We start from the raw sequence: 27,400 nt of genomic DNA, 5'->3' as shown, positions 1-27,400 counted from the left end.
GCTCTCTTTAGAAGTGAGCTTTGAGAAGGGGACCAGAAAAGTGAAAGTATTAGTTGCTCAGTTGTGTCCAACTCTTTGTGACTCCATAGATTGTAGTCCACCAGACTCCTCTGTCCATGGAAATTCCCAGGAAAGAATACTGGGGCTCCCTGGGTGGCTGCAATGCGGGAGACCTGGGTTCGATCCCTAGATGGGAAGATCCCCTTGAGAAGGGAGTAACAATCCATTTCAGTATTCTTGCCTGGAGAATCCCATGGACAGAGGAGCCTGGCAGGCTACAGTCCATGGGGTCACAAAGAGTTGAACATGACTGAATGACTAACACGTCACTTTGAGAATGGGAGGGTGGTAGAGTGACGACCTGGCAGGACACTGACCCACGGGCATGGCAGCAGGTCGGCCAGCCAGGAGACCGCTCTCGAGCAGCCAGCTCAGGCAGCTCACTCTCAGCAGCTTAGGTTCAGCCAAGGCTCCAGCCCATGAAGTCAGTGTAACCGTTTCCTAGAGCTGCCATAACAACGTACACCAACTGGGTGGCTTATAAAAAGACAATCTTATTTTACAAAGCAGAATTAGAGACACATAAGTAGAGAATAGATATATGGATACAAAGGAAACAAGGGCAAAACGGGGGTGGGATAAACTGGGAGATTGGGGTTGACACATACATACTTGCAGCCAGTACTGGAATGTTTCAACCACCAGCAGGGCTGCCCAGTGTGTTCTGATGTTGGTGGCAGACAGGAGACCAGGAGGCCAGTCTACAGACAAGGGGGTTTGTCTCAGAGAAGGAAAGTGTTTAGGCAGAAACAATGAGAGCCTGCTACACATTCAGACAAATAAACTGAAGGATGGCAAATCATGTAAAGACTTCATGGTGCCCTCAGGTCAGAGGCAGACCCCACGCAAGCAGCCAGGGCGGAGGAGAATGTCAGGATGAGATGGGGGAGACAGAAACCACAGGCTTCTTCCCTGGATGTGCACCACCAAGGCCTTGAACTCACCGCGGTCACCAAAGCCACCTGGGATCAATGAGCACCGTCGAAACAGACTGAAGGCGTGGGCACTGGAAGGTGCGAGGGTTTCCCTTTGTGACCTAGGGGAAAGTGGGGGCAGCAGATGAGGGTGATGAAATAAGTAACGGCAGATGTTTAGTAAACATTTCCTGTGTGTGCAAGGTACTGGTCAAAGCACTGAGCGTGTGGTCACCACCTTCCTTTTCCCATCAAGCTGGCAGGGTCATGATAAGACATCCCTTTGGCAGATGAGGAAAATTCACAAAATGCTAATTCATGAGTCAAGGTCCTACAGTTAGGGAAGGATATGACCAGCAGTAAAGTCCAGGCCTTTGACTCTAAGCCTGTTTTCTTAAATTTTCACTCTCAAGATACTCAATACCATGCATTAAAGTGTTCAGTGAGCTCTTCCATACAGCATCCCTCTTGGTGCCTGCAGCAATCCTGTGAGGTGGGTATTATCATCAACCCCATCTACAGATGAGGAAACTGAAGCTCAAGGTGTGGTAATAACTTGCCCAAGGTCGTGAGATTTGGGACTGGTGGAAGTGGGTCTCAAGTCCGCATCCTGCAGTCCCAGCCCCCTACTCTTCCACTGCTCGGCTGAGCTGATGAGCAGAGCACTGCTTGTGTGGAAGTGATGATTTTGAATACACTGAACCCTTAAATTGCAGTAAAGAGGCTAAGTAGGCAAGAGCATAGGAAGAAAGGCCAGCATTCTGAGAAGCTGCAGAAGCCTGGAGGACCCTGGGGGCAGAAGGGTGACACCAGAGCCTGGTGTCCTGTTGTCCTAGAGGAAAGAACCTCTTTAAGTCCAATGTCCAGAGAAGGCTGGTGCCAGGACAGAGCCAAGACCTGGCGCTGGCCAGAGGCACTCTGAGAGAACAGACCATGTCAGTTGGGCGCCGAGAAGAGTAGGCAGGTTACAGGCAGAGGCAAGCCTGCAGCACTCTTAAAATCCTGAATTTTTAGATAACAGGGGACTTTTAGACTTGTTTGAAGGCAAAAAGGAGCAGCCATTGGTGGAAAGAGTTGGGGAGCAATCCTCCCCAGTTCTGGAGAGGAGACAGATGACTTAGGGCTGTGTGAGGTGGGGGTGGGGGTGCCTTTTCATCCTAGAGTGGACAAGAAAGATGCAACCAGATATCACACTTCTGTTTCACCAACATATTTATCAAGGTGGGAGGGGAGGCTTCCCAGGTGGTGCTACTGCTAAAGAACCTGCAAGCCAAGGCAGGAGATGTAAGAGACATGGGTTCGATCCCTGGGTTGGGAAAACCCCTGGAGAAGGGCATGGCAACCCACTCCAGTATTCTTGCCTGGAGAATCCCATGGACAGAGGAGCCTGGCGGACTATAGTCCATGGGATCACAAAGAGTCGGACATGACTGAAGTGACTTAGCACACACGCGTGGGCTCCAGTCATCTGCTGACATTGAGTGTAGAGAGGAGATTTTTTTGTCTTTCAAACACAAGTCCATCTATTAGGATCATATCTGTTGTTTGGCAAATACAATAGCAAGTTATTATATAGGTGAAAGTTCCTCAGTCTGATTCGTTGTGACCCCATGGACTATACAGTCTACGGAATTCTCTAGGCCAGAATACTGAAGTGGGTAGCTGTTCCCTTCTCCAGGGGATCTTCCCAAGCCAGGGATTGAACTCAGGTCTCCTGCATTGCAGGCAGATAGATTCTTTACCAGCTGAGCCACAAGGGAAGCCCTATTATATACATGAGGACCTTATAGAATGTTTATTTTATGTTTATGTTACTTCCTAAAAAAACACATCAGAAAATAGAATAGCTAAAGCAAAAAAGGGAGCTTTATTATCAGGTTACACTGGCGTCCTCTAGACCCCAGGAGCCCAGGTGCAGCAGGACCTGGAGGACCATCTGGAGGCCTGGCTTCTCCACATACAGCACACCGGGTGGCCCTGATGGGCATGGCTTTTTCTCCTTTGTTCAAGGAACCAGCCCAGGCTGAAAGTATCAGGATTGTTTTTCTTCTTCAGGGGACACAAAAGGGAAAAAGCAGCTCAAACTCATTTAAGCTAATTAGGGAATTTAACGGCTCAAATAACCAAGCACTTCTGGCCCACTGGATCCAGGCGGTCACTCGGCGCCACAGGAGGCCCTTCTCCTTCCACTGGCACCTGCAAGGGGCTCCAGTCGCTCCTGGTTCAGTCCTCTTGGGACCAGATGACTAACAGGACTTGGATTTCTCGTCCTTCTCAACCCTCTGGTTCTCTGAGAGTTCCAGCAAGTCTCACGATTGGCCACAGGAAAGCCCAGCTTTGGCCACATGCCTACTTCTGACCCAGCAGATGGAAGGAAATACTTTTTGGCCAGGCTGGGGCCACTTGCCTGGTCCTGGAGTCAAGGCTGAGGTCAGTCCCACCCCAAACATAGAAGAGTAACAGCAAATGCTACATGAAGTTCACTGTCTGCTGGGCATGGTTTTAAGTTCTTTAGACAACTCATTTTAACCTCACCTTGGGTGCTAAAATAGTTTCAGTCATGTCTGACTCTTTGCGACTCTGTGCACTGTAGCGCACCAGGCTCCTCTGTCCATGGGGATTTTCCAGGCAAGAATACTGAGTGGGTTGCCGTGCCCCCCTCCAGGGGATCCTGCCGACCCAGGGATTGAACCTTGCGTCTTTTATGTCTCCTGCGTTGGCAGGCAGGTTCTTTACCGCTAGCACCACCCGGGAAGCCCTTGTTTACTAATTTAATCAGCAGATTATTCCCTCTTTATAGCTGGGGAAATTGAGGCACAGGTGAACGCATCTTAGCTAAGGTCTCACAACTAATGGAAAATAAGTTGCAGAGCTGGGATAGGACCCAGATTCTCGGGCCCCAGGGCTCTTGACAATTAGCCAAAGGGGACTGCTACCAACAAAACAAGAAATAAATATTGAATTAATAAAGATAATAACAAGAGATGTGCAGTAGCCACCCTGAATTCTCAATCTGCAGAGGGAATTATCTGCCCAGCCCGGGCCGAGTATCCACCTTGGTCCAGGGCAGGATCACATTGTACCAGGGTGGCTGCATCTGCTTTGACCTTGTATATGGACCAGTTCCAGAAAACAGGAAGGATAAAAGAATAAGCTCCCTTCTACCATTATTCTCTAGTGAGGAGTCATAAGATTGGGGAAAGGCAGTTTTAGTCATAGGAATAAAAATAAAAAGCTATAAATTAAAAGGCCCTGGGTATACTTATTTATATTCTATCTTACCCTAAATTCTGCTCTCCACAAGGGGAGAGTAGGTATGAGGGTCCAATAGACGAAAGGTACATGGGGAACCATGGACCTGGAGGAGACGACCAAGCATGGTCCCTTTGTTTGGGTCCAGGAGATGCCCAGGGAGTGAAGCCCAGCCACCTTGCTATAAGCAAAAAGCACATAGATTTAGAGATTGTTATATTATGAACGAGCTGCACTTTGGAATTATAAATAATCCAGAAAGTGAATCTACCTTTTTGCACATCTCCCACAAGACTGTCCCAAGTAGGAAAATGATCTTCAAGCCTTAGAATCACAGCTGCATAAAGGCAGTCAGTTGTCTCAGTTGATGCTGATGCTAACAAGGGACAGTGGGAGGTGTGTGAGTGCTCAGTTGTGTCCGACTCTTTGTGACCCCATGGACTGTAGTCCATGGGCTCCTCTGTCCATGGAATTTTCCAGGCAAGAACACTAGCGTGGGTTGCCATTTCCTCCTCCAGGAGATTGAACCTGGGTCTCCTGCATGGGCAGGCGAGTTCTTTACTATCGTGCCACCTGGGAAGCCCCATGTAGAGCTCCCCAAGAGGATCACCTTTACTGAAATTGAGCCACCCACACTATAAACTTCTCCCTGTTTTGAAATTTCCATCTTTTTCACACTTGTGTTCTGGCAGCTTTTGCTGCCTTATATTGTAATAACAATCTCCAGTCTCAATGATGAGCTCAATAAAGGTTTATTTCTCACTCGTGGTTCAAGTATTACACAGGGTGGTTGGGGCTCTGCTCCACCAGGAGATGGGGTTAGGCAGCACCCCCATCTGGGGTCTGCAGGTCTTTAGCAAAGGGAAAAGGAGCAGTGACAGGGCTCCAGAAAGGGGCGGTCCCTAACCCCATCCCCAGGTGGAGCAGACGCAATACAAGGGAGAAAAAAACTGTCTTTTCAACAAATGGTGCTGGAACAACTAGACATCCACATGGAAAAAATAATTCTAGATACAGTCTTGCACCTTTCACAAGAATTAACTCGATATGGATCACAGACTTAAAATGCAAAACTATAAAACTCCTAGAAGATAAAATACGAGAAAGTCTAGACAACCTTGAGCATAGTGATGATGTTTTAGGTATAATACCAAAAGCATGATCCATGAAAGAAATAACTGATAAGCTTAACTTGCATTAAAGTTAACATTTCTGTTCTGCAAATGAAACTCAAGAGAATAAAAAGACAAGCCACAGACTGGAAGAATATTTCCAAAAGACACATGTAATAAAGGAGTATTATCCAAAGAACTCTTCAAACATAACTATAAGAAATCATATTTTAAAAAGGTCCAAACAACAGGTATGTGAAAAGGTGCTCAGCATCATTAATCACCACAGAAATGCAAATCAAAGCCACAATGAGCTATTTGTTGAATCCCTATTATCAAAAAGGTAAGAGATTACAAGTGTTGCTGAGAATGTGTAGAGAAGAAAACCCTTGTGCACTGTGGGTGGGAATGTAAATTGCCACACTCACTATGGAAAACAGTATAGAGGTTCCTCAAAAAATTAAAAATAGAACAGAATTACCATAAAATCTACCTAGAGGCTTCCCAGGTGGTGCTAGTGGTAAAGAACCTGCCTACCAATACAGGAGACATAAGAGACATGGGTTCGATCTCTGAGTCGGGAAGATCCCCTGGAGGAGGGCATGGCAATCCACTCCAGTATTTCTCAGTATTCTTGACTGAGAAATTCCAAGGACAGAGGAGCCTGGAGGGCTACAGTCCATGGGGTCACAAAGAATCAGACATGACTGAAGCGACTTAAGATAGCAGATCTTAAAAGTTCTCATCACAAGGAAAAAAACTGTAACTATGTGAGATTATGGATATTAACTAAACTTACTGTGATAATCATTTTGTTATATTTATATATATCATGTTATTATGTTGTATACTGTAAACTAATGCAAAGTTATATGTCAATTATATCTCAGTAAAACTGGGGAAAAAAAGATGCTCCATGTCACATGTAATTAGGGAATTGCAAATTAAAACAGCAATGAGAGGCCACTACAAGCCCATTAGAATGGCCAACATTCAAACACTGACAACATCAAATGCTGGTAAGGATGTGAAGCAACAGGAACTCTCATTCATTTCTGATGGGATTGCAAAATCACAGTCACTTTGGAAAGCAGTTTGGCTGTTTCTTATAAAACAAAACATACTCTTCCATGTGACTCAGAAGTGATGCTCCTTGGTCTCTACCCAAAGGAGGTAGAAACTTATGACCATAGAGAAGCCTGTACAGGAATGTTTATAGCAGCTTTATTCATAACTGCCAAAACCTGGAAGCAACCAGGCTGTCTTTTAGTGGGTAAATGGACAAACTGTACTACATCCATACAATGGAAGGTGTGTCATTCAGCACTTAAAAGAAATAAACTACCAAACAATGAAAAGATATGAAGGAACCTTAAATGCACACTAAGCAAAAGGCTACACACTGTACGATTTTAACTATATGACGTCCTGGAAAATGCAAAACATTTTGGAGTTAAAAAAAAAAAAAATCAGTGGTTGCCAAAGGTTATGGATGGATATGTGGAAGACAGAGGATTTTTAGGAAGTGCAACTACTCTATGTGATACTCTAATGGTGGGTACATATCTTCATTTGTCCAAGTTCATAAAATGTACAACACCAACATGCTATGGAGATCAGTGGAGAAATAACTCCAGAAAGAATGGACAGAGCCAAAGCGAAAACAACACCCAGCTGTGGATGCGACTGGTGATGGAAGCAAAGTCTGATGTTGTGAAGAGCAATATTGCATACGAATCTGGAATGCTAGGTCCATGAATCAAGGCAAACTGGAAGTGGTCAAACTGGAGATGGTAAGAGTGAACGCTGACGTTTTAGGAATCAGCAAGTTAAAATGGTCTGGAATGGGTGAATTTAACTCAGATGACCATTATATCTACTACTGTGGGTAGGAATCCCTTAGAAGAAATGGAGTAGCCATCATAGTCAACAAAAGAGTCTGAAATGCTGTACTTGAATGCGATCGCAAAAACGACAGAATGATTTCTGTTCGTTTCCAAGGCAAACCATTCAATATCATGGTAATCCAAGTCTAAGCCCTGATCAGTAATGCTGAAGAAGCTGAACTATAAGACCTTTTAGAAGGTTCTATGAAGACCTAGAAGACCTTTTAGAACTGACAGCCGAAAAAGATGACCTTTTAATTATAGGGGACTGGAATGCAAAAGTAGGAAGTCAACAAACACCTGGAGTAACAGACAAATTTGGCCTTGGGGTACAGAATGAACCAGGGCAAAGGCTAATAGAGTTTTGCCAAGAGAACGCACTGGTCATAGTAAACACCCTCTTCCAACAACACAAGAGAAGACTCTACACATGGACATCACCAGATGGTCAACACCGAAATCAGATTGATTATATTCTTTGCAGTACAAGCTCTGTACAGTCAGCAAAAATAAGACCAGGAGCTGACTGTGGCTCAGATCATGAACTTCTTATTGCCAAATTCAGACTTAAATTGAAGAAAGTAGGGAAAACCACTAGACCATTCAGGTGTGACCTAAATCAAATCCCTTATGATTATACAAAGGAAGTAAGAAATAGATTTAAGGGATTAGATCTGATAGACAGAGTGCCTGATGAACTATGGATGGAGGTTCATGACAGTGTACAGGAGACAGGGATCAAGACCATCCCCAAGAAAAAGAAATGCAAAAAAGCAAAATGGCTGTCTGAGGAGGGCTTACAAATAGCTGTGAAAAGAAGAGAAGAGGAAAGCAAAGGAGAAAAGGAAAGATATACCCATTGGAATGCAGAGTTCTAAAAGATAGCAAGGAGAGATAAGAAAGCCTTCCTCAGTGATCAGTGCAAAGAAATAGAGGAAAACAACAGAATGGAAAGATCAGAGATGTCTTCAAGAAAATTAGAGATACCAAGAGAACATTTTTTGCAAAGATGGGCTTAATAAAGGACAGAAATGGTATGAGCTTAATAAAGGACAGAATTGGTATGGACTTAACAGAAACAGAAGATATTAAGTAGAGGCGGCAAGAATACACAGAAGAACTGTACAAAAAAGATCTTCATGACCCAGATAATCATAATGGTGTGATAACTCACCTAGAGCCAGACATCCTGGAATGTGAAGTCAAGTGGGCCTTAGGAAGCATCATTACAAAGCTAGTGGAGGTGATGGAATTCCAGCTGAGCTATTTCAAATCCTAAAAGATGATGCTGTCAAAGTACTACACTCAATATGCCAGCAAATTTGGAAAACCCAGCCACAGGACTGGAAAAGGTCAGTTTTCATTCTAATTCCAAAGAAAGGCAATGCCAAAGAATACTCAAACTACCACACAATTGCACTCATCTCACATGCTAGTAAAGTAATGCTCAAAATTCTCCAAGCCAGGCTTCAACAATACGTGAACTGTGAACTACCAGATGTTCAAGCTGGATTTAGAAAAGGCAGGGGAACCAGAGATCAAATTGCCAACATTTGCTGGATCATTGAAAAAGCAAGAGAGTTCCAGAAAAACATCTATTTCTGCTTTATTGACTATGCCAAAGCCTTGACTGTGTGGATCACAATGAACTGTGGAAAATTCTAAAAGATATGGGAGTACCAGATCACCTGACCTGCCTCTTGAGAAATCTGTGTGCAGGTCAGGAAGCAACAGTTAGAACTGGACATGGAATAATAGACTGGTTCCAAACGAGGAAAGGAATACATCAAGGCTGTATATTGTCACCCTGCTTATTTAACTTATATGCAGAGTACAACATGAGAAACGTTGGGCTGATGAAGCACAAGCTGGAATCAAGATTGGCGGGAGAAATATCAATAACCTCAGATATGCAGATGACACCACCCTTATGGCAGAAAGTGAAGAAGAGCTAAAGAGCCTGTTGATGAAAGTGAAAGAGGAGAGTGAAAAGTTGGCTTAAAGCTCAACATTCAGAAAACGAAGATCATGGCATCCAGTCCCATCACTTCATGGCAAATAGATGGGGAAACAGTGGAAAAAGTGTCAGACTTCATTTTGGGGGGCTCCACAATCACTGCAGATGGTGATTACAGCCATGAAATTAAAAGATGCTTACACCTTGGAAGAAAAGTTATGACCTAGACAGCATATTAAAAAGTAGAGACATTACTTTGCCAACAAAGGTCCATCTAGTTAAGGTTATTGTTTTTCCAGTAGTCATGTATGGATGTGAGAGTTGTACTAAAAAGAAAGCTGAGCACCGAACAACTGATGCTTTTGAATTGTGGAATTGGAAAAGACTCTTGAGAGTCCCTTGGACTGCAAGGAGATCCAACCAGTCCATCCTAAAGGAAATCAATCCTGAATATTCATTGGAAGGACTAACATTGAAGCTGAAACTCCAATACTTTGGCCACCTGATGCTAAGAGCTGACTCCTTTGAAAAGACCCTGATGCTGGGAAAGATTGACGGGAGGAGAAGGGGATGACAGAGGATAAGATGGTTGGATGGCATCACCAACTGAATGGACATGAGTTTGAGTAAACTCCAGGAGTTGGTGATGGACAGGGAGGCCTGGCATGTTGCAGTCCATGGGGTCACAAAGAGTCAGACACGACTGAGCAACAGAACTGAACTGAACTGACAACACCAACAGTGAAGTCTAATGTGTAAACTCTGGTCTTGGGGGGCGATAATGATGTGTTACCGTAGGTTCATCAGTTGTAATAAATGTACCATTCTGGTGGGAGATGACAAATGGGGGAGGCTAGGCACCGGGCAGGGAGTGTTTGGGGGAATCGTTGCACTTTCTTGCCAGTTTTGGCATAAAACAGCCAGTTTTATGCCACTAACATAAAAAAGTTAGTGATGAATAACTGAGCAAAGCAAAGAAAGGAAAGAAAAAAGGAAAAGATTTTCACTGGTGACCTTCAAAGTTCTTCAAGTCACTTTTGCAGCCCAGGGTCCCAGCTTTCTAAGGAAATCTGGACAGAGAGCAGAGCACGCCCCCTGCGGGATTCGAGAGGAATAGGAAGCGGGGACGCAGGGGTAGGGGGTGGTGGTGGTCCAGGCTGCCGGCCGGAATCACGCGGGAAGCTCTGAAAAACAGGATTGCTCTAGGCCCCACCGCTTACCAGCTGAGACTTTGCAGTGGCAGCATCCAGCTCTGCAGGGCTGAAAAGCGCTCCAGTTTATTCTGAAGTGCAGGCGGAGCTGAGACTCGCTGCGAGACAGCGGCGGCGGGTGGGTTGCGGGGTCTGGGGGTCAAGATCCAAGAGGAAAAAGAAACCGTCCAGGGAGAAGGAGGGTAGCCCTCATCTCGTCATTTTTGCCCCCCTCCCTCCAACCCCCAGCGCAGTCACATTCCTGGATGCTCTCTCCAACCGCGTCCCTCCCAGGGGCCTGCGGCCAGATGCCACACTCTGAGCAGCTTTCGTCTCAAGAACAGGTGCCCCCAGGGCAGGTGCGCTGACCTTTCGACCGGGGAAGGAAGGAGATAGGATCCCGGCTGACCGCGCTAGCAACAACCCCGGCCAGGGTGCCGCGTGCGGGGTCCGAGAAGGGCTTTGTCGCGTTTCCCACTCCGCAGCCACGGAGCACGAGAATTCACTAATTCGGACTTCACCTTGGTGAGATGGTGGATGGGTGATGGGTGGTGGATGGCTGACCACGTATTCTTAGTGGCGAATTTTCTCCTACACACGTTAACTGACCACCCTTAAAACTAAAAACCCGCAAGCGCACAAATTCTAAGACCACACACACACAAAAGCGCGAGCGCGAGAACTAGCGCACAGACTGGCAGGGAGACCCGCCGCCTCTCCAGCGCCAGGAGGGGGGCTTGGCTGTCCCCGGCCGCCGTGGCACCCACGCCCTCCGCGCCCCCGCTTCTGCAGCGGTGTATATCCAGTAGTGTAGTAGTGTTAGTCACTTAGTCGTATCCGACTCTTTGTGACCCCATGGACTATGGCCCTCCAGGCGTTTCTTTCCATGGAATTCTCCAGGCAAGAATACTGGAGTGGGTTGGCATTTCCTTCTCCCATCCTGATGGTAGTGGACACTGAAAACATTTAGGCATAAAGTGTTGGCTAGCATAGCTCACCAGTAGAATGAGATCACCTGTTTGTTGGCTCTCAGCACCGCCCTCAGTGTGGCGATCTGCTCCCGTTTGGTGCTCAGTAGGGACTTGAACTTGAGGATCTCTTTCATTAGGGCTTTCTTGTCTTTATCGACCACGGGGTCTGCAGCTCCTTAACGAGACAGTTGCAAGGACCGGTCCACGGCTTTCTGCAGATGTTTGATTTGGTCCCGGAGCATGGCATTAAGGTTGTAGATATTCATTGGTTCTTTGCGAATGTCACTTGTATCTAAAATACTGGAGATGATGGCGGGGCAGTAATAACAGAGGGTATCGTAAAGCGGAATAATCATACTGTTAATGCCTAGTATTTAAGTTCAGGATCGACTCCGCCCAGTTTAAGTTCAGGATCGAGTCTGCAGTGGTCGTTATAGAACTCCCCGATTTAGACAGCGTGGATCCCCCACGAGCTCCACCCTCGGCGGCCAGAGAAACTGACTTGCAGGTGCGGATACCTTGCGGACGCACGCAGCGGGAACCCGGCCCCGCCCCCGCCTCCGCCCCGCCATCCCCGCTTTGGTCCCCGCACTGCACCCGCCGCTCCGCGTCGCTGGCGCTCGGGGATCGCTTGTTCTGGGAGGGCGGGGGACCGGAAACGGGTGGCCCAGCGCCGGCCACCCGCCCCCGCCCGGCCCGGCGGTCTACCCGGGCTCTGGCCCTTTAAAGCCGGTCATTTCCGCCGGCGACCTTGGGGGCGGGGAGAGCAACGCGCGCGCCTCGCGAGGCCGTCTCCGGAGCCGTAAGTAGAGGCCAGGCCGTGCCGCGGCCCCCAGTGCGTGGCCCGCCGGGCTCCCGGGGCGCTGGCCGCGCCCTCGGCGGGGAGCTTCCGGCGCTCCCGGGGCGGGGTGAGGCCGGGCCGAGCGGGCGGCCCCTCTCCAGGCTCCCGCCCCTACGCCGCAGCTTCCCGTGGCCCCGGGGCCCGGCGGAAGGACGTGCGTCTCTGTCCGCCGCCCCTGTTTGGGGTTGGGGGGCGGGCGACTCCGGGGAGGGCTCGCAGGCGCGGAGGGGGGCGACTCCATGCCGGACCCAGGGTCCCGCTCCCCGCGAGTGATTCAGAATGCCCGAGTGTCTTTCACTTTCAGTCTCCAGGAAATGGATCTGCGTAGACCGTGTATATCCAGCTGGTACCATAAACCAGGATAATCACAACGTTAACCCCAGGTTGAAGTTCAGGTTCGAGTCCGTGGTGGTCCCCATTGAACTCACCGAGCGAGAGGGAGCGAGGGGAGACCAACACAAAACAATAGATGCCCCGCCGACCGCGGTGGGTTGCAAGCCGCCGTCCACGCGGGCCCAGGCGGTTTAGAAAGCGCTACTTTCTCCGCGCCCTGAGCTGTCACCTCCACTGCGCTCACTCATCGCGCTGCGAATTCACTGAGTCGTTACGGCTGAGTGTATAGGGCATCCAGCACCTTTGGCTTGAATTCAGAGCGAAATGTCACTTCCCAGGAGGGCCGTGCAAAAGGGATTAGAGACTTCGCCTCAACTCTTTCTTCTTTTGAACTTGTAACAATTGGCTTTGAGCATTTGGAGCTACTGAAGAGGTCATGCATTTTCTAGCTAGAGCCTCACTCAAGATTCTTTTGCCCTACAGCTTGGAGGGAGCAGAGAGCTGGGCGGGGGCGAGATGGCCCTGGTGCCCTATGTGGAGACCGCGGAGGTGGGGCTGCAGAGATTCCACAAGCCTCTGGCCACCTTCTCCTTTGCAAACCACACGATACAGATCCGTCAGGACTGGAAGCAGCTGGGAGTCGCAGCGGTGGTTTGGGACGCGGTAAGTGATCCCCGGACGCCTCTGAAAATATCAGCAATTGATGATAAGACTGCTCTTATTTTTGAAAAGTTAACAGCTTTGTTGGCTTGTAATTCATATACTGTACCTTTCACTTAAAGTTTTTTTTTTTAAAGTAAATTCACAAAGTGGTGCAAGTACCATTATGCTCAGTTTTAAAACATTGCATCACCACACCCCATCCCCAGAAAACCTCTACCCATTAGAATCATTTTCCTGCACCCCACCTCACCAGATTGCATTTTAAGGGTGAGTAAAGAAAGCTGAGAGAAATTAAATGACTTGCCACTGGAGCCCCTAGCTGCTTTGGATACTAGTTTAACATTGCACAAATGTAATGTAACTGACAAAGCCCCACAGGAGGATCATGTGTTTTCTTTAAGTTTTCCATAGTTGTCATGATCAAAAAACGACACTATAATGGTTACTTTTTCCTCTCCCCAGCCTTGTTCTTTCAACTGCTTGTGGCAGAATTGCCCTCAGCCTCTAGCCACACCTGGGATTCAGTGGGAACTCCGGATTCAGCGAATGCTGGATAAATGATTGGCATAGATACAGTTTTACAATCTTAACATTGTATTGGGGGTGTCAGAAACATTCAGGGATACAAAATATTGATATATCTGTAACCCAGTAGTACTACTTCTAGGAATCTAGTCCAAGGTAACAAGAAAAGTTTTCTTAGAAAGACTAATAAAGATACAGAATAGTGAGGAATGTATGAGTCTCCTTCATTCTCACTGAGAAGAGGAATTGCTTGGTATACTAATAGTATGTGGCCATGAAAAATTAAAATGATGTTAAGAGCATACATTGATTTTTAGAGTTGTTTGCAAATGCTAACTCACATATCAAGTCCAACCCTTCATCTGAAACTTACCCCTTGATGTCCGGTCGCTGTGGGGTGATGAGTGTTAGCCGCTCAGGAGAGCAGGAGAGAGGGATGCAGCTCTGAGAGACTTAGTGGGGCTCTGCTTGTCCCCTTTGGTTGTGGCCTTGCTGATTTGAACTCGGTTTAGGAACTGGACATTCCTTAAGCCAAATCACAGAGACTGTTCATGTCAGCTCTGCCAGAATGGGTTTGTAAACCTTGAGTGTCAGAGTGCTGTGACACAGAAGTTAACCTTCCCAGATTCAGCAGGACCCGGTCTTGGATGGGCAGAATCACTGACTGCTGCTGTCCCCCCAAGGGCCTCCGGTGGGGCTGGGGGCAGCTGGGCTGTGGGACTTGGTATCCATGTTTGCTCTAGGTGACCCTACCAGCAGCAGCTGAGTTCCCATGGGTGCTGTTAACCTGGGAGTTGAGCTTTGCAGTGGGAGGGGGTGTGTGGTAACTTCCTGGAGCACGGAGCCTGCTGGAAATCCTAAAGCGCTTATTGACCTTAACTGTCATACTGTGTTTTGACTCAGGCTGTCGTTCTTGCCACGTATCTGGAGATGGGCACTGTGGAACTCAGGGGCTGCTCTGCTGTGGAGCTGGGTGCTGGCACAGGGCTGGTGGGCATAGTGGCTGCCCTGCTGGGTGAGTGTGACGCAGGGCTCCCTCCTGTGTGAGTGGAGGGGTCGCCTTTTCATGACGCAAACCCATTGTTAGTTTCCCTCTTACTGGGTTACTGTCCTTCTCCTTGTACTTATTATGAGTCACAGGCCACAACTGCTGTGCTCACAACTCCAGGAAGGCTCATTCCTTCTCTCTCTGTCTCTCATCCTATTATTTATATTCTCACTGGAGATGCTTTGCCCACTTCAATTCTATGATTATCTTAAGGAGACTGAATTCAAAGAGAATTATCCAATTCATGTGTTTTTTAAAATTTTTTTTATTTTACAGTTTTAGGTACCGACCTCCTGCAATGCAGGGGAAGCAGATTTGATCTCTGGGTTGGGAAGATCCCCTGGAGAAGGAAATGGCAACCCACTCCAGTATTCTTGCCTGGGAAATCCCATGGAGCCTGGCAGGCTACAGTCCATGGGGTCTCAAGAGCTGGACGTGACTTAGCAACTAAACCACTATCCCTGTCTCTATATTTGGATTTACCCCAAGGAAGTAAGGAGAGCAGAAAATCTTTTACCTTTCTTGCTGAGGAATCTTTGGTGGTTTGTTCCTTTTAGGAAGGGCTGGGCCCCCTGCAGCTTGAACTGACATCTTCTATTAAACAGTAGGTAGTTCTGACTTGATGTCAAGGTTTGTGTGTGTGTATGTGTGTGTGTTTTTTTTTTTTTGCATATAGACATTAATTTAGGCCTAGAGCATTTTTAACCTTCATTTCTATTTCATAATTCATTGACTCTTTTTTGACAAAGAGTTGACTGTTGACAATTTTTTTGATTCTTTACAACTTCTGGCTTGTGCAGTTCAAGCTATTTGATGATTGGGTAGACCTGCCTCTAAGATACAATATATACTATTCCTCACTTCAGTATTGTCAGCTGGGGCTCTTGTTTCTGCTTTCCTGGGTCTGGAGTGGGGCCCAAGAGCCTGCATTTCTTATGAGCTCCCAAGTGATGACAGTGATGCCCAAACTGCTAGTCCTCAGACCATGCTGAGGTGGTCAGGATCTAGAATTCCATCATGTGCGTACAAGTACTTGAGGACCCACTAAAGCCCCACTTCTGTCCTGTTCTTTTTCTGGTAACATATCTTTTTCAGTATTCCTTTCTCTGTTTAGATTTTGCCTTCTGATGGGGAGCATAGGCAGGGTCGGTGGGTGGAATTATGTACCTAGAAGCTGACTTAGGTCCGTCTGTATGACATCACTGGAGAAGGCAATGGCACCCCACTCTAGTACTCTTGCCTGGAAAATCCCATGGTTGGAGGACCCTGGTAGGCTGCAGTCCGTGGGGTCGCTAAGAGTCGGACACGACTGAGCTACTTCCCTTTCACTTTTCACTTTCCTGCATTGGAGAAGGAAATGGCAACCCATTCCAGTGTTCTTGCCTGGAGAATCCCAGGGATGGGGGAGCCTGGTGGGCTGCTGTCTATGGGGTCGCACAGAGTCGGACACGACTGAAGTGACTTAGCAGCAGCAGTCTGATATCACAGGTGGCACTAGTGGTAAAGAACCCACCTGCCAATGCAGGAGACATAAGAGATGTGGGTTTCATCCCTGGGTCGGGAAGATCCCTTGGAGAAGGGAATGGCAACCCATTCCAGTATTCTTGCCTGGAGAACCCTGTGGACAGAGAGGCCTGGTGGGCTACAGTTCCATGGGGTGGCAAAGAGTCAGACACGACTGAAGCGACTTAGCGCACAAGCGTATCTGACGTCACAGCACTTTCAGTCACTGGGGAGGCCCTCACTGATACCACCTTTTGTTCTCCTCACATTAACCTTATATCATCCCTATGTATGTTAGGTATGTTTTAAAATTTTCATTTTGCCAGTGAAGCTGGAAGTTCTGGGAAACTAACCCACTTTCTGAAGTCCTGATCAGTGTCGACCTGAGACTCAAACCAGGCTTGTCGGATACAGCAGCCTGAGTTCTTTTCTTTCTGCAATACTAACCCTCATCTCGGTGACGTGAGAGGAGTTAACTGGATGGAGAGATGAAGTTTCTTTTGTCTCTTCCTGAGAACAAGGGCCTCCTCACTGCTGGCAAGACAGAGTGTGGTGATGTGCACAGGGTTAGAGGCCCACTAGGCGCTCACCTTTTTTTTTTTTCAATATAATTTTACTGAAGCATAGTTGATTCCCAATGTCATGATGACTTCTGCTGCACAGCAAACCGACCCAGACATATACATATATACATTTTCCATTTTGCTCCGTCACAGCATACTGAATACAGTTCCCTGTGCTACGCAGTAGGACTTTGCTGCCATTCATCACACATACAATAGTTTGCACCTGCTGATCCCAAACATTGGGAAATATGCCCTCCTGCCCACTCCCTCACCACCCCCCAGCCGCAAGTAAGCACTCCACCTGCTCTGACTTCTTTTAACTCTTACTAGCTGTGTTACCAGAGAAGGCCATGGCACCCCACTCCAATACTCTTGCCTGGAAAATCCCACGGACGGAGGAGCCTGGTGGGCTGCAGTCCATGGAGTCGCGAAGAGTTGGACACGACTGAGTGACTTCCCTTTCACTTTTAACTTTCATGCATTGGAGAAGGAAATGGCAACCCACCCCAGTGTTTTTGCCTGGAGAATCCCAGGGATGGCGGAGCCTGGTGGGCTGCCATCTATGGGGTCGCACAGAGTCGGACACGACTGAAGCGACTTAGCAGCAGCAGCAGCAGGTTGCTTCTAAGTCCTAGCTATTGTAAACAGTGCTACTATGAACATTGGGGTACATGTGTCTTTTTCAATTGTAGTTTCCTCAGGGTATATGCCCAGTAGTGGGATTGCTGGGTCATATGGTAGTTTTACTACTAGTTTTTTAAAGGAATCTCCATCCATATTTTAATCATAGTTATAATCGTGGTTCCATACATGTGCCTATGCATTTGGTTATTCCCCTGCCTAAGTTACCTTCTCAGTGGGGCCTTTCCTTTCAAACCAACTCTCTTACTTCCTGACGTTTCATATCTCTCTTTCCTGCTTTATTTTTTTCTTGGTGTGTACTTCCGACTAACATACTGGACATCCTACTTTTAAAAACACCCCTTGCTGCCTCTCTCCTCACTTAAATGTCGATTCTGTGAAGGAAGGGGTCTTTGTCCCATGGCTGATGACAGCCACCTGGATATTTATGGAATTGGTGGATGTTTTGGGGAATGGTCAACTGACAGTAAGATTCTGCTGAAACTTGTGGCGCACTCGGCAGGTCAGAAGTAGCCTCAGAAACCTCTGAGGCAGGCATTTGAGGAGGTTTCCATCTAAGAGCTATTAATGTGAACACCGAGGTGACATGGAAAACCACATCTCTCCAGTGCTGACAGCAGAGTGCTCTGTAGACTGTTAGGAAGTCCAGAGGTAAAGTTCTAGGTCAAAGCAGGAAAAGGCTTGTTACCGGGAGAGATGGAAAGTATCACTGAATTCTACTCTGGTGAGCATGCTGGCTAGCAACAGTGATAGGTGTATGCATCTGTCAACTTGCACATTTTCACAGTATCACACTCAGGACTGAGTCACATGTCCAGCTGAATTATATACCCTAATATGTTCTATGTCAGGATAAGAAAGCTTCAGTGTAGACTGTACTGAAATGGTGCTGCCAACAGCTGTTCTGGGACCCTCTGGGGGATTGCCCATGAAGACTGCAGACTGGAGGATGCAGATGAAAAATAACTTATGAAAGAGTTAAATGTGATGTTTGTGTTTTAGAATTTACAGGGTTAAAACCAAGCAGGATCATGTGTGTGATAGTGTTAATGCAATGTAGATGAGGTGTTTCAGGGCTGACCTTATGTAGTTGCTTCACCTGAAGGGTAACTACCATTCAGACTTCTCTCCGCCATACTGGTTCAAAAAGTTGAATCTCTTAGTTCATTGTAAACAACCCACAATAAACAGATTAATACAATACTGCCTCCTTTATTTTACACATTGCTTGTAGAAACTTAGCACATAGAGAACATTATCTCACCTACAGGACTGTAATACAATCTTGTGATTTTTAACTTTCTCGTTTTTCCATAATTATATATAAATGGAATGATTATGGCTGCTTCCTGACAGCGTAAGTAGAGGTAGATTGAAATTTCTTAGTAGCCAGTTAATCTTTTCCATGCTTCCTTTTAAAGCTTTAGCCCCAGAAAGGAGCCTTTCTGTGTTTAAAAGTATCTTGCTGTCTTCATAATCGTTTGCGCCCAGATTTTTCGTCTTTGGCTTCAGTTTTGCCCTGGAGCCTACTGACTTGAAGATGGTAACCTAATAAATGAAGTGTAATGGTAGACACTTATGGAGGGTTGGGCCACTTCTGCCTGCAGATTTCAGAAGCATCAGCTAGCGTTCACTTGGGTGATTTGTATTTAATTGGCATAACTTCTGCAAACAGCAAGAAGGAGTCATAGACCCACAGAGATGTTATGGGGAGGGAGGTGGGAGGGGGGTTCATATTTGGGAACACATGTAAGAATTAAAGATTTTAAAATTAAAAAAAAAAATAAAAATAAAAAAATAAAAAATAAAATAAAATTTTTAGAATCTCAAAAAAAAAAAAAAAAGGAGTCATAGAGGCAAACCGGAGGTTCATGTTTACCTGCAGGCGGCAGAGGAGGAGCTTCTGGCCATTGTTCTGATGCATCAGGTGAAATGTGTAGAGTCGCTCACCTGCTGTTTAACTTGACCCCTCTACTTGTTAATTATACTGATGTGTGCATTACTTTCTGTCCCACATTCTAGGTGCTCACGTGACTATCACGGATCGAAAAGTAGCATTAGAGTTTCTTAAATCAAACGTTCAAGCCAATTTACCACCCCATATCCAGCCCAAAGCTGTTGTTAAGGAGCTGACTTGGGGACAAAATTTGGGGAGTTTTTCACCTGGAGAATTTGACCTGATACTTGGAGCTGATATCATATATTTAGAAGAAACATTCACAGATCTTCTTCAAACATTGGAGCATCTCTGTAGCAACCACTCTGTGGTTCTTTTAGCTTGCCGAATTCGCTATGAACGGGATTACAACTTCTTAGCAATGCTGGAGAGGCAATTTACTGTGAGTAAGGTTCACTATGATTCTGAAAAAGACGTACATATTTACAAAGCACAGAGGAGATGCCTGAGAGAGGACTTATAATTGGTTCTAATTTATAAGAATGTTGTCACTGAGTGTATCAATTAAGGTCTTACATGGGGAATATAATAATATGTAATAAAGTAGCCTGCTGTACAAGTTTAACCAAAGGTTCTCAAAAGCCAAAGCAAATGGGCAGTTTTAAAACAAAGCAGCACTTTGTCCCATAGCTGTGACTTCTTTAGTTATATTTTACTAACTCTGAAATTCAGTTAACATTAAAGGAAAGTGTGTGATTTTGGTTTGTGTTGTTTCTGTATCCCATACGCTCCCTCTCAAAAAACAATTTTCATCGATGCTATGATGAAGGGTTGGTATAAAGAACTTGTTTTGGTGAGGCTAGGTGATACAAATCATTTAAAACACATTGTAAGACATATGTTTATCCCAGTTTTCTAATTTTCTGAGTATAAGACAAGGAGCTTAATGTACATTCCCTAATCTGTTAATACTATTGAAATCTTTTGTCTGATGTATTTAGGCCTTAAGTACTTTTGGTTACTAGAGATTAGGACGTGAGTTTTCTGAGGTCTCATATGCTTTTTTGGTGTAATTTCAGATTTAGGTATATAAACAAAAGTAAATAAAAATAAAATTTTAGTTACTTTTTGGTAAGCTCCTAAAATCTTGGACCTCTGTGTGCTGGGAATAGGTTATCTTCTTCAAATCCAAAGCTGTAGTATCTCCCTTCAGCTTTACCCTTTCTCGAATGTGTTTGTATTTCTCAAATGTTGTTTTGTAGGCTTTCCCTGCCTCCTCATGATGCACAGGATGACAGGAAAAGGAAAAGTTTTAGACCTCACCCCTCCATGGGAGGTCAACTCCCCACGTCTCAGCTCCTTCCACATTGCACTTGTGACTGTTTAGTCAGTGTTTGTGTGCCCCAGAAGATTGCACCGTTCTTGGGGGGCCAGAAATGCTTCTGCCTCTTTCATTATGGTCTCCCCAGTATCTAGTATATCATAACCAAAGATTTGTTGAATGAAAAAGATACATTACAGTTAGAGGGTATTGATCTTTGGATTGACTGATTGCTACATTGTTTTATGATTACCTTTGATAGACTTTATGAAGTCACACACATACCCTGGCCTTTTGTTTTTTACCCCCACAACGTAAAACCTTAAACAACAGCTTAAACATTTAGACCACAAGAATATTATTATCTCAGTATGATGTTTTGTACTAGATAGATTTCTTTGTAAAACAATAGGAACAAGACCTCCTCCCTCTTAACCTTTTAATGACTATTTTGGATGTGTCATATTTTAAATAGAGGTTTAGATAGAGGTTTTACTTTAATAAAGGTGAATTTAAAGTTCTGAGCATTGTGATGTACCAGTTCAACACAGTTCTGATAAATGCACGTGAAATGGAAATATGCACAGATAACCGAATCCAGAAAATGCCAGTACTGTACCATGGGCCTGGAACATCTTTAAAAACAAGTAAAATAAAAGCCCTGTAATATTAACAACACTATAATGAAAGGCCAATCCCATCTAGGTTTGTTACTAGAAATGAATATATTAATTGGAGTTCAGCTCCTTTGCTTGAACATCCCTGGCTTTGGAGAGAGCCACGAGAATGTCCGGGTATGGATGGGGTGGGGTGGGGGCAGTAGACTGCTTGGATGCACTACCAAGTGAAGTAAGCTGTGATTGGGTTCTCTTACATTTCTGTAAAACATTAAGAATCAGAAAAGGTGGAAGGTAACTTTTCCCCCTTGTCCTACAAATAGAAGAAAGGTGAGAAAAATTCACCAGGAATAGCTCGGCTGTCTAAGTGAAAATCAAGTCATGGTTTTTTTTTTTTTTTTGGCTTTGGGTTCAAAATGTCACAGGTCCAGTTCCCCAGGGAAATAGACTCAGGGTTGACGGTTAAGGTTCAGAAAGTTTAAACGAGAATGCTTTCAAGAACCTCTGAGGGAGTAAAAGTAGCAGGATTGGGAAAGAGGGAGAAATTGGGTTGGGATGCAGGTGGGAAAGCCCTCAGCAGAATTCAGAGCTGGGGTGGCCAGAAAATGGGTGTTGAGGCAAGGGGGTGGGACTTACATCCTTGTGTAGTCAGTCATTGGATCCAAGGGGCTTAACTTTGGGGTGGAGACAGTTCCTGAGAGACTCAGCTGAGCGCCATCAGCCACTGATGTTACCAGAAGCTGGGAAATGAGTGCTTCAGGGGTGTGTACAGAGGGAGGGGTGTAAGAATATATCTGGTCCACTATAAATGTCAACAAAGTTGCGACTTTTTATTTCTGAGAAAAGGATTAATTTATCCCATAAATATGCATTTTAAAGTGAGCTTATTTTGTCCTCAAGGATAGAAATCTAGTCTCCTCTAGACCTACTGTCCTAAGCCTTGATTCTCACATTGCTCAGTTTCTTAACTGTTATGTGGTTAACAGCCAGTGGGTATCAGTAACTTTTTTTTTCCCAGTTAAAATCAAATGCCAATTCTAATGAGGTGGATGAAACTGGAGCCTATTATACAGAGTGAAGTAAGCCAGAAAGAAAAACACCAATACAGCATACTAACACATATATACGGAATTTAGAATGATGGTAACGATAACCCTGTGTGCGAGACAGCCAAAGAGACACAGATGTATAGAAGTCTTTTGGGCTCTGTGGGAGAGGGCGAGGGTGGGATGATTTGGGAGAATGGCATTGAAACATGTATATTATATGTGAAACAGACTGCCAGTCCAGGTTCGATGCATGATGCAGGATGCTTGGGGCTGGTGCACTGGGATGACCCAGAGGGATGGTATGGGGAGGGAAGTGGGAGGGGGATTCAGGATGGGGAACATGTGTACACCCGTGGCGGATTCATATCAATGTATGGCAAAACCAATACAATACTGTAAAGTTATTAGCCTCCAATTAAAATAAATTTATATTAAAAAAAATCAAATGCCAAGATGCTGAGCTAAAATATACATCAGGTGTTTAGAACTAAAACTCTAAAGTCCACTTGTTTTCTAAGATCTCTCTTAAGGGTATCTTCCTTTAGTTCATGACAGAACCATCTGAAGCTATGGTTTCTAACAGCTTCTAACAGTACATTTATTCTTGTACTCAAGGATCACAATTATAATTGATCAAACAACTTTATCTAAATGAACTGAACACTAGATTGAAAACAGGGCAGAGTAACATTGTCTGAAATGTTTCATCTCTCCAAGTACAGCGGATGCTCCAGCAAGGCAAGGACTGCACCTCATATTTTATATTTCAAGCGTTAAGTGTCCTCTTCATAAAAGTTGTCCAATAAATATATACTCATGAAAAATACATATTCCTTTACATGTCAGTTACTTTATTAAATTGCCTATTCTCAGGGATATCAAAATGTAAAGCATATTCTCAGTAACAAAATTGTTATGAATTTATATAAAAGATTCAGTTCCAACATCATTTCTGTTTAATCTATGCTTTTAGTTTATGGTGGTTGATGGAAGCAAATGATTTTCAGTCATTTTTAAAATCAAGAAACAAAAATAACAATTTAAGATACTGTTCTTAAAATTCAAGCACTTTAATTTTTAAAATTTCTTATTTGTTTGACTGCACTATGTAGCTTGTGGGATCTTAGTTCCCTGACAAGGGACTGAACCCACACCTTTGACAATGGGCAGAATCTTAACCACTGGACTTGCCAGGGAATTGAAACAATTTATTAATAAGATTCTTTTAAAAATCACTTTCAATGCACTATTGGTAAGAGTCCCTTGGACTGCAAGGAGATCCAACCAGTCCATCCTAAAGGAAATCAGTCCTGAATATTCATTGGAAGGACTGATGTTGAAGCTGAAACTCCAATACTTTGGCTACCTGATGCGAAGAGCTAACTCATTGAAAAGACCCTGATGCTGGGAAAGATTGAAGGCAGGAGGGGAAGGGGAGGACACAGCATGAGATGGTTGGATGGCATCACCGACTCAATGGACAGGAGTTTGAGTAAACTCTGGGAGTTGGTGATGGACAGGGTGGCCTGACGTGCTGCAGCCCATGGGGTCGCAGAGTCAGACACGACTGAGACTGAACTGAGCTGATAAGAGGTCCTGGATTTGGTTAGTGAAATAACGTGATTTAGTGTGAGAAACAGTCATGTTACGGCTCCCACAACCTCTGCTGAGACAGAAGCAGCATTTTCAAGTGCTTTACAAGAATGAGGTGAGATGCTATAGTGAGTATATTTCCGTGTTGTTGGAAACTGGAGACTTGGGTTCTCTCACCACTGACATGAGCTGCCAGGAAAGGCAGGGCAGTCCTCGGGCTCTTTTTGTCACTTCAAAATTCGAGGACTTGTCAGCTCAGAAGTTTCTGCTTTAAAATCACGTTATGCTTTTCTTCCTACAACCAGAGAAGGGTTAAAATCTAACACTAAAATGATGGCCTCACTGCATGCTCCCTAGCTGAGGACAACTGTTGCTCACGAAGATTAGAAGGGAAACAGTATAACAGAAATGAGAAGGACTGCTAACCTTAGGCTAGTCTGCTACTTCTAATTTTTCTTTGAATATTTATGAAAAGAGAGACTGTGAAGTTTGACATAAAAAATACTAATGAATATGACATTTTAAAATTAACTTAGCAGTTTCTTAATACTGCTTGGCAAACCACCTCCAAATATGAAGAAAACTATACTTAATAAGTTTCCACTTTTCAGTATCTATCCTGGAGATACACTAACTTGTATATACATCTATACTAACTTGTGTATACCTTAACAGTCAGCAGTTTCAAACTAACTAAATGTCCAGAAAGAGTACTAGTTAAATAAGCTGTGCTATATCTATACAGTGGGATACTTCACACCTGTTAGACTGAGATAGATAGACATGTAGTGAAATACAACTATTGCCAAGACACATTCAGAGGAATAAAGCACCATCTATATAAAAAAGGGACAAGGAGAGAAAAGACATTTACATTTGTGTGTACATTTAGTGACCGACTGTCACTAAAAGGATATACAAACTCACCCATTTGTACTGTTTTTTACCAAATACACTATTACTTTAAAAAACTAAGTTAAAAAATTAGAATGAGGACATTATCAAGAAAATGAGAAGAAAACTTACAGGACAGGAGAAAATATTTGCAAAATCCTATTATTTGATAAGGATGTAGTATCAGAATATATAAAGAACTCAAAACTCAAGGAAAAAAAAAGCCAAGCAATGAAGTTGGACACTTCTCCAAAGAAGATATACAAATGGCCAACAAGCACATGAAAAGACATTCAGTATCATCAATCATTAAGGAATTACAGGTCAAAACCCCAGTAAGACACCAATTCCCCATCCATGAGAATGGCGTTACTATTTTTTTTTTTTTTTTCAAAAAGTAAACAAGTGTTGGCCAGGATGTAGAGAAACTGGAACACTTCTGCATCACTGGCGGGAATGGAAAATGGTGCAGCCACTGAGGCAGTTCCTCAAAATTTAACTCATAGAATTATCATATGACCCAGCAATTCCACTCCTAGATGTATCAGTTCAGTTCAGTCGCTCAGTCGTGTCCGACTCTATGCGACCCCATGAATCGCAGCACACCAGGCCTCCCTGTCCATCACCAACTCCCGGAGTTCACTCAGATTCACGTCCATCGAGTCAGTGATGCCATCCAGCCATCTCATCCTCGGTCGTCCCCTTCTCCTCCTGCCCACAATCCCTCCCAGCATCAGAGCCTTTTCCAGTGAGTCACCTTTTCCCATGAGGTGGCCAAAGTACTGGAGTTTCAGCTTTAGCATCATTCCTTCCAAAGAAATCCCAGGGCTGATCTCCTTCAGAATGGACTGGTTGGATCTCCTTGCAGTCCAAGGGACTCTCAAGAGTCTTCTCCAACACCACAGTTCAAAAGCATCAATTCTTCGGCGCTCAGCCTTCTTCACAGTCCAACTCTCACATCCATACGTGACTACTGGAAAAACCATAGCCTTGACTAGATGGACCTTAGTTGGCAAAGTAATGTCTCTCCTTTTGAATATGCTATCTAGGTTGATCATAACTTTTCTTCCAAGGAGTAAGCGTCTTTTAATTTCATGGCTGCAGTCACCATCTGCAGTGATTTTGGAGCCCAAAAAAATAAAGTCTGACACTGTTTCCACTGTTTCCCCATCTATTTCCCATGAAGTGATGGGACCAGATGTCATGATCTTCGTTTTCTGAATGTTGAGCTTTAAGCCAACTTTTCACTCTCCACTTTCACTTTCAAGAGGCTTTTTAGTTCCTCTTCACTTTCTGCCATAAGGATGGTGTCATCTGCGTATCTGAGGTTATTGATATTTCTCCCAGCAATCTTGATTCCAGCTTGTGTTTCTTCCAGCCCAGCGTTTCTCATGATGTACCCTGCATATAAGTTAAATAAGCAAGGTGACAATATACAGCCTTGACGTACTCCTTTTCCTATTTGGAACCAGTCTGTTGTTCCATGTCCAGTTCTAACTGTTGCTTCCTGACCTGCATACAGATTTCTCAAGAAGCAGGTCAGGTGGTCTGATATTCCCATCTCTTGAAGAATTTTCCACAGTTTATTGTGATCCACACAGTCAAAGGCTTTGGCATAGTCAATATAGCAGAAATAGATGTCTTTCTGGAACTCTTGCTTTTTCCATCCAGCAGATGTTGGCAATTTGATCTCTGGTTCCTCTGCCTTTTCTAAAACCAGCTTGAACATCAGGAAGTTCACGGTTCACGTATTGCTGAAGCCTGGCTTGGAGGTTTGAGCATTACTTTACCAGCATGTGAGATGAGTGCAACTGTGTGGTAGTTTGAGCATTCTTTGGCATTGCCTTTCTTTGGGATTGGAATGAAAACTGACCTTTTCCAGTCCTGTGAGTTTCCAGCCACTGCTGAGTTTTCCAAATTTGCTGGCATATTGAGTGCAGCACTTTCACAGCATCATCTTTCAGGATTTGAAACAGCTCAACTGGAATGCCATCACCTCCACTAACTTTGTTCATCGTGATGCTTTCTAAGGCCCACTTGACTTCACATTCCAGGATGTCTGGCTCTAGATGAGTGATCACACCATCATGATTATCCGGGTCGTGAAGATCTTTTTTGTACAGTTCTTCTGTGTATTCTTGCCACCTCTTCTAAATATCTTCTGCTTCTGTTAGGTCCATACCATTTCTATCCTTTATCGGGCCCATCTTTGCATGAAATGTTCCCTTGGTATCTCTAATTTTCTTGAAGAGATCTCTAGTCTTTCCCATTCTGTTCTTTTCCTCTATCTCTTTGCATTGATCACTGAAGGCTTTATCATCTCTTTTTGGTATTCTTTGGAACTCTGCATTCAGATGCTTATATCTTTCCTTTTCTCCTTTGCTTTTCACTTCTCTTCACAGCTATTTGTAAGGCCTCCCCAGACAGCCATTTTGCTTTTTTGCATTTCTTTTCCATGGGGATGGTCTTGATCCCTGTCTCCTATACAATGTCACAAACCTCATTCCATAGTTCATCAGGCACTCTATCTATCAGATCTAGACCCTTAAATCTATTTCTCACTTCC

The 27,400-nt window shown here is 44.7% G+C and overlaps 1 protein-coding gene across 2 annotated transcripts; it reads left to right on the top strand.

Annotated features, from left to right (window-relative positions):
• The first annotated feature begins 12,046 nt into the window (after positions 1-12,046).
• On the top strand, positions 12,047-21,272 carry METTL21A (methyltransferase 21A, HSPA lysine). 2 transcript variants are annotated; one of them, XM_068968652.1, is made up of 4 exons: positions 12,047-12,144; positions 13,000-13,179; positions 14,608-14,719; positions 19,486-21,272. In XM_068968652.1, exons 2-4 carry the CDS (start codon positions 13,033-13,035, stop codon positions 19,881-19,883), a joined length of 657 nt encoding a protein of 218 aa, XP_068824753.1. In that variant the 5' UTR covers positions 12,047-12,144; positions 13,000-13,032; the 3' UTR covers positions 19,884-21,272. The 2 variants fall into 2 exon arrangements, with proteins under 2 accessions (XP_068824753.1, XP_068824752.1); XM_068968651.1 differs by lacking the exon at positions 12,047-12,144 and adding an exon at positions 12,333-12,578.
• The last annotated feature ends 6,128 nt before the right edge of the window (positions 21,273-27,400 follow it).

The sequence above is a fragment of the Capricornis sumatraensis genome, chromosome 3 (genome assembly GCF_032405125.1).
Source record: "Capricornis sumatraensis isolate serow.1 chromosome 3, serow.2, whole genome shotgun sequence".
Lineage (NCBI taxonomy): Eukaryota > Metazoa > Chordata > Mammalia > Artiodactyla > Bovidae > Capricornis > Capricornis sumatraensis.
Note: the sequence above shows the minus strand (reverse complement) of the source record. Positions and strands in the feature narration are given on the sequence as shown.

What these genes read in the sequence shown, in the direction of transcription:
- METTL21A (XM_068968652.1), top strand. Translation starts at nt 13,033, where the DNA reads ATGGCCCTGGTGCCCTATGTGGAGACCGCGGAGGTGGGGCTGCAGAGA. An exon ending in CAGCGGTGGTTTGGGACGCG is followed by an intron (nt 13,180 to 14,607) that starts GTAAGTGATCCC and finishes GTTTTGACTCAG; the next exon opens with GCTGTCGTTCTTGCCACGTA. An exon ending in CATAGTGGCTGCCCTGCTGG is followed by an intron (nt 14,720 to 19,485) that starts GTGAGTGTGACG and finishes CCCACATTCTAG; the next exon opens with GTGCTCACGTGACTATCACG.